The sequence below is a fragment of the Lotus japonicus genome, chromosome 4 (assembly GCF_012489685.1).
Source record: "Lotus japonicus ecotype B-129 chromosome 4, LjGifu_v1.2".
NCBI lineage: Eukaryota > Viridiplantae > Streptophyta > Magnoliopsida > Fabales > Fabaceae > Lotus > Lotus japonicus.
Window position 1 is genome coordinate 28,137,200 of NC_080044.1, and position 7,227 is coordinate 28,144,426.

General features: G+C 33.7%; 1 protein-coding gene and 1 pseudogene across 1 annotated transcript; both read left to right on the forward strand.

Annotated features, from left to right (window-relative positions):
- Window positions 1-318: 318 nt before the first annotated feature.
- Window positions 319-3,226, forward strand: LOC130712577 (uncharacterized). The gene is made up of 3 exons (XM_057562404.1): window positions 319-861; window positions 1,060-1,397; window positions 3,004-3,226. The coding sequence occupies exons 1-3, from the start codon at window positions 319-321 to the stop codon at window positions 3,224-3,226; spliced, it is 1,104 nt and encodes a 367-aa protein (XP_057418387.1).
- A 3,233-nt stretch (window positions 3,227-6,459) lies between these two features.
- On the forward strand, window positions 6,460-6,857 carry LOC130710857 (uncharacterized; annotated as a pseudogene).
- Window positions 6,858-7,227: the final 370 nt, after the last annotated feature.

Below are 7,227 nucleotides of genomic sequence, written 5' to 3' on the forward strand. Positions count from 1 at the left end.
AAAAAATTACATAGTAAAAGAATTTCCTAAGAAACGAATAAAGGAAATTAATTAGTGACATTATGTTAAAAATTATTAATAAATTATAAAATGAAAAAGTTGTTAAAATAATAGACTTTCCTTAAGTGATTATCACAAATAGAAATTAGTTCATGAACTTTAATTGGTTAATATATGGAAAGACTTTTCCCATTAATACAATAATATTCATTCATCAATAATTCTCCCCAAAGATAATTTTTAATTTTTAATATTTTATTATTTACCAGTCTTATAAGAAGTACCTACTCATCTTCATCTGCATCATATCATAAAAAAATGGATTTCTTTTTTACAAAATCAAATCCTGGAGCCAATGTGACTGTGACCAAAGATGAGTTCCTTTTATTCCATGACATCGATCGCTTGCTCTTCTCACGCCTGGTGGTAGAACTTGATCGTGAAACTAGCCAATCCATGCATGTTATGGCCTTCATCTTGTGGGTTGAAAAGAAGATCAAAAATCTCAAAATTGTGCAAAGCCTGCTCAACTGGCCCCGCACTTCTCTTAGTAACCTCGCAGATGAGGTCAATGTGGCGTTGAGTTTCATTGAGGGTGCTGATTTTCCTTCTTTTACTATCCATGAAAATCCTTTTCCTCTAATCCAAAGTATCATGGGTAAAGAAATCACTCTCCAATACTTCCATTGTAACCGCATGGAAATCATCATTGCAGTGACCAAGATACTGAATGATGTCTGTGTAAACGCTTTCGCTGACATAGTGCAACAAGTTCACAATGAGAAAGCTTTGAAGCAACAAATTTATCCTGCAGCAAATTATTATGGGTACCTACCCTATAATTCATATCACATGCAACAGGTAGTATGGGAAAACAAGTGTACAAGAAATTGTGTAGTAACCCCAACAATTTTTTTTCTAATTAGAATGATATTCGATTGTTAAATTATTATCCATTAATATTTTAATATTGCTTCCTTTAGTTAAATATAGTTAGATTTTCTTAATATGTTAAATTTTCTCCCCCACCACTCATTGTTCCTTGTTCCATCACTGTAGGATCTATATTATACTCTTGCTCATGGGGTTGCATTTGTGCCACAACAAATTGCAGTAGTTGTGCCTCATTGGAATGAATTAGGACATTTTGAATCTCAACATGATGAAAGTCAACTTGGAACATATGATGCTTCAAGAAACCTAAAGTTTAATGAAGACATCACTCTTGATTTAGTCAACTTAGACTTTACTGAGGTATATGATGATGCTACAAAAGTTAATATTGCGAGTGACAAGGGTAAGGGAAAAGAGGTGACTAAAGAAGAAAGGACGATCTTTATGACATTCTCCAAAGGATATCCTATTTTTGAGGCTGATTTGCGACAGTACTTCACAAGGTACTTGCGTTTTCTTCCTCACTCTTTCATAAGATTTTTTTCTACTTTATATATGTTTTCCTTAAATACATTTTTATTTCAACATATAGTCTTGTAATATAACCTTATCGATGTTTAAATTAAAAAACAAAATTTCTCACTTACAAAAAATATACTAGAACCATACACTAAAAATGGAAAAATCATATCATATAAGTGAAACTATCTCACGAGTGGGGTTATTATCGTAGCATGAAGTGCATCAATACAAGATCTTCTAATTTATATCCTCTAATTTATGATAAATCTCTTTTGAGAACTCCTAAACGTATCAGGAAAAAGATCCTTAGGGGGAAACCTTTGTTAAAGTTTCTATTGTGGACACATTCCCCATTTTCAACTCCACTTTTTTACCGCGATGATAATTGATAACCACTTTGTATATCTGATTTATCGGATTACTTTGGCTTGGAGGAATTTGACAGTTTCTCACTTGACAATTTTCCGCTTCTTTGTGCTGGTACATTGCTTTTTTCCACAACTTGCATGACCTTTAGCTACTAACTTGTGGCATATTAAGTTGGCGATAGATTTTAGGTATGTCATCGACACTCAAGGTGAATTATTTTTTGTTTATTTTTTCTAGCTCCTCTAGTAGTTTTTAAAGTCGTGTGTCAGGTTTGTTCCAATGCTTGTCATTTTTCTGGTCATGTTTCTCGTTGCAACTGTCATATGTCACAATCTGGGTGGATTCACTCATTTTTTCTCGACTAGGATCAAGTTCAGTGTGGCGTACGTTGAGTTGGTTGGGTCATGTTATGTTTCAATATTTCATTCATGCTTTCTATCATATTACCAACCTTAAGCTCATGTTGCACTAGTGTCTTGGAATTTGTTGAATTTCTTTCACCGCGACCAACATTTCCTTCGTCAAGAACTCGATGATTAGGTGTGAGGTAGATATTTAGTACTTAAACCCTTTTAATGATGTAGGCATTTTTTGGATTTCGTTCACCATGGCCATACTTTTATTTCAATGTAGAAAACTGGGAATACTTAGTAAGTAGCCAATAATAATGACACTTTTTATTTAATGTGATGTGCTCATATAATTTTTGTGATGAAACATGTGGAGGAAATAATTCAGAAGTGTTTGTATGCTAGTATAGTGATAACAAATTAATAGTCACAACTATATGTAGGTATTATGATGAAGCTGGTGTGCACGAGTCCACTATATATATATATACACACACACACTAGGTGAAGGTGATATATTTCTTTAGGAAATAAGATCATAAGTGTCTATTAATTATTCATTTTATTATCCATATATGATCGTAGGTAAATATTGTTAAATGGTTATATTGATATTTGAAAAATTCTATGATTTTACATTTTAATCTTAATATTTATGCTAGAATCTTATAGTTAGTATTGCTTGTGTCTAATAGATATTATAGAAAATATGCAACTATCTTACATTTTTCAAAAAGATGTATTGGTAATCACAACTTCTATCTATCTATGTTTTGTTTTTTTTTTTTTTTCTACTTTTTGTCTCATTCTTTGTTGTGTGATTTTCTTTTTTTGATATTACTGACATGATCTTACATATGTCTATCAGCAAATATGGAGAAGTGGTAGAGTCAGTTCTTATGGAAGATGTGGTGCCACCCGCACAACCATCATTTGCTCGCCTGGTGATTCTCCCTGAGGCCAAGGAAGTAATTGACAACTTCCTTACTCCTGCAGGTAGACTTGGATTCACCATAAATGGGAAACATGTGTGGGCACGGAAATATGTGCGCTGGTCAAATGTAGAAGCAGTGGCATCTTCTTCTTCATAATCTATTTAAATATGGCTTGTCATTTCCTTTAGAGGATATTGTATGGTTTTATCAACTATGGTCTTGCTTTGAGTTTTCATGTCATGATTGATTAATAAATTAGGATTTTGCAAGACATCAATAAGGTTTTCAAATAACATGTTGAACTACTTTGTGAAATTATATTACAACCCATGCTCTTTTGAAGTAGAGGCTTGAGGCAGACTTTTGAGTTGAAGGTGATCAAAATCAAATAAAAAAGCAAACAAATTTTTAAGCTAAATATAGTTTTTAATTATATCCTTAAAAAATTCACCGTGTTAACTATCATCCATATTTGATAAGAGTAATTTTTGTGTGAACATAAACCTAACAACTCACTCTTTCGCCCGACCATTTTTAAAATTAAACTTAAGAAAATAAATAAGAAAAATCAATTTATCAAAATACAAACCAGATTCTACTTGAAGAAAGTTTAAGAATTTATTCTATCTTTGAAGGTCTTTCATTCTCGTAGAGGTTGAAGATATCAAGCTCTTTATGTGGTTGTTCACGTCAGTAATGTAGTACCACCTTGCTTCGGTGGCATCCTAGGTTAAGTCAAGTCCCTTTACTTTTTCTTTCATGTATTGTTCAATGCATTTTTTTTTCAGGTTTATCAATGTTACAGTGTACTTTAAGGAGATTTAGAGTGAGGTAAATATAAAGAGGTCCATACTTGTGAAGCAAACTAAGGTTTACAATTTTTCTATTCGGCTAGAAATTTAAAACCTTTTCTTTATTTATTTGCATTTCACCCATATATCACAACATTAATATATCTTTAAGTTAAAACTCCAATTAGAAAATTTCTTAATTTTTTTTTTTGAACTGGAAAATTTCTTAAATCATTACGAACAATTAAGGACCAAACCCTAGTGAATACGATAATGCATGATCTTGAGTCCTAAGCTCTTGCCCACAGATAGCTACCATGGCTTAATAGCTTTTGTGCACAACACATAATACTCATCATAGACCCATGTTCTTAGCCCATGTTTCTTCAGCAGCACAGTGTCCATCATAGTGTCCATCACTAATAAAAGGGAGATTAACAACCGAGGGGTGAGAAGACATTCAACAGAATCATACCAGATAATAGTATAATATAAATGGGCTCCACACTAACAACATTCTTCTCAACTAGCTTAAACATCAGGTCAAGGATGGTGAATGTGATCTTTTTAGAAGATACCCCCATTAATTTTTTCTTCTGAGGTGGATAGGAACGGTTGTCCTCGTCCCAAAATCAGTGGTATCTAGGAGTCCTCATACGCATCAATTACCACAAATGTCTCGAAGAGAGACCCATACTATTTACTAGTAAGTTCTAGTAAAGCCCCCATACATCATATCTTTTTGAAACAAGACCCTTGTTAACGTGACATAAACACTCATTGTTAAAAAGGAAAATCATATTTTAATGAAAATTAAAAACAAACCAAGTATGAAAAAAATACTCTAACTACTAAATTTGATATGTTATTTATTATCTGCAATAGAGAAAAATATACATATCTATTAAATTAATGGATTATAGGTTTCATTGTGAAAGATCTATTATTAGATATTTAATGGGTAATTGAATCAAACAAGCCCTCGTGGAATCAATATTCTACCGTTTGTGAACCTTTGGGTACTTCCTTATTCAATGTTGTTTTGGTTGTAGATCAAAAAATTACATTATTAAAAAAAGGGAAGAGGCTTGAAATTGACACATTAATTTAGCGAATACCATTAGATACTCTAATAGTCCAAGCTGTAAATGATGGATACTAAGGCGTTGTGCTTGTCGGCCGACCCAACATAATAAAATTGTCATCACATAGTTCGCTTTTGCCAAATCCAACAAATGAGATAACACAAATTGTTGGCACCCAAATATAGAGAAATTCAGTTAACTGTGTTGGCTCTTAATTAACTGGTCAATATTGTCTAAATACGGCAGATGGTTTTAGCTAGCTGAGCCAAAAGATTCTAATTGAGGGTCTGCTAATCATTTGATTTGAATTTTCCAGGTTAGGTAGCTAATTTTGGATAACTGGGTCATCTTTTAGCTATGGATTGGGGTGCTAGCCGACGGATCAACTTCTAGTCAGTTATTAGCTGATGGATCGATTGCTAATTAAGTAATTTAGACAAATTTTCAAATTATAGATGATTTTAGCTTGTTGGATTTGCTCTTAGCTGATGAACGATTGATAATCAGTTGCTATATCATTGATTGGCCGCGAATCAACTGGATTGGACTTTTTGAATTGGTTAGAGATTTTGGTTTGAAATGTGGAGGATTGTTTGATTAAACTCATTACTTGAATAAAATCACTAGATATTGCAACTTTTGTTGATAAAGACAAATCTTACTTTTTAGAGTTAAATATTCTACATAGATATTAAGATTTTTACTATAGCTAATTAATCTTTAAATAATATCTTCGTTCAAAACTTCAAGAGAAAGACATAATGGACCCACTTGCCACAAATATAGAAGATACATGTCAAATGGAGGTAGTGGTACCAATTGATCAACTTGGGAAGGAAACTCACTAGCCGATATAACGATATTTTAAGGATGCGATATGATGTCATGATCCTAAATATTTGTATATGTACTTAATGACAAGAGAATGTCGTAGACTTTATTGAAAGTAAATAATTGTTTAATCAGTTGTAGTTTTCCTCGCATTTTTCTTAGTTCTTTACTTATTTCACCCCTTTATTTATTTCTTTTGGTTTTTTTTTTAAATTTTATGCTTTATCACATAACTGTTTTAGTTATTTATAGTTTTTTTGTCATTACGTTAGTTGCATTAACTACCTCGTCTTCAATCTCTTTATAGCAATTATTAAGAGCTTTTTCGAGGGGTTTTAAAACATGTATTGAGAAACAAAATCTCTTTCTCAAGTAATCATTTTTTTATAATCATTACGGTAATTTATCAGTGCAACCATCCCTAAATCTAAGTTTATTTCGACCAAAACTAATGAAAAATATAAGTTAGGACAGAAAAAAGACAAAATAAAGCTTCATAACTAGACTATTGAGAATTCGACCTAAAAAAACCAAGACCATTGAGAAGAAATCAAATATATCGCGTTCGTCCATGGCCAAGAACATGAAAAGCTAAGCGATGTGCTTCAACATGACCATACGTATGAATTCTAAATTAAAAATAAAATAATGAAAATTTTCCATACATTTCTAAACTAAAACCATGAAAACGAAGGATCCAGAAAGAGCAGTGACGACAACAAATGTCTTATTGATAGAGAACGCTGCAGAGGGTGGAAGATATGATGCAGCATCACCTGGTCCAGCTGTCGGGCCATTGGGGCCTTGTGCTGGGCGGTTTGGGTTGGTGCGGGTGAGGAAAAAGTGTTGGGGCTTGGAGCCTGTGATGGGGAAGGTGAAGGGGATGAAGTTGTTGGAGCAAATGCAGGTATTAATGGTGTTGGTGCTGGTGATGACAATGGCGAGGTTGATGTTTGTGGCTACATAGGTGCTACTCCTAGGGCTTGAGCTACGCATGAGGTGACCAAAAGACCCAATGTCACAAACACTAGAACTGCAACAAAACCCAGGTTGAGAATCTATAGAGAATAGAAAAATGATCATCTTTTTTGTGATAGGAGATCGAGTTGGGAAGAACTATGACGAGGATAGTGGAATATATGAGGATAATGGAGATGTGGAATTCCACCTGAGGAGGACACACAAAGGGATCAACCGCCCAAGCAAACTAAAATCACTAGAAATCTTGGGCGTGGAGAATGCGAGAGTGGATACACAGAATAAGAAAAGAGGGAGAAAACCCAAATCAATTGCAAGGCCCCAAATATTGAGGGAGGTGATGGAAGGTGCAGGAGGAGTAGACCCTGTTATGGCACGTCTCCAAGAATCAGCGGAGAGTTCTAGGGCTGGCAACTATTTTACCAGAGCAACCAAGGCATGGATGCTGGGTAAATCTATTGGGTTCTCATTC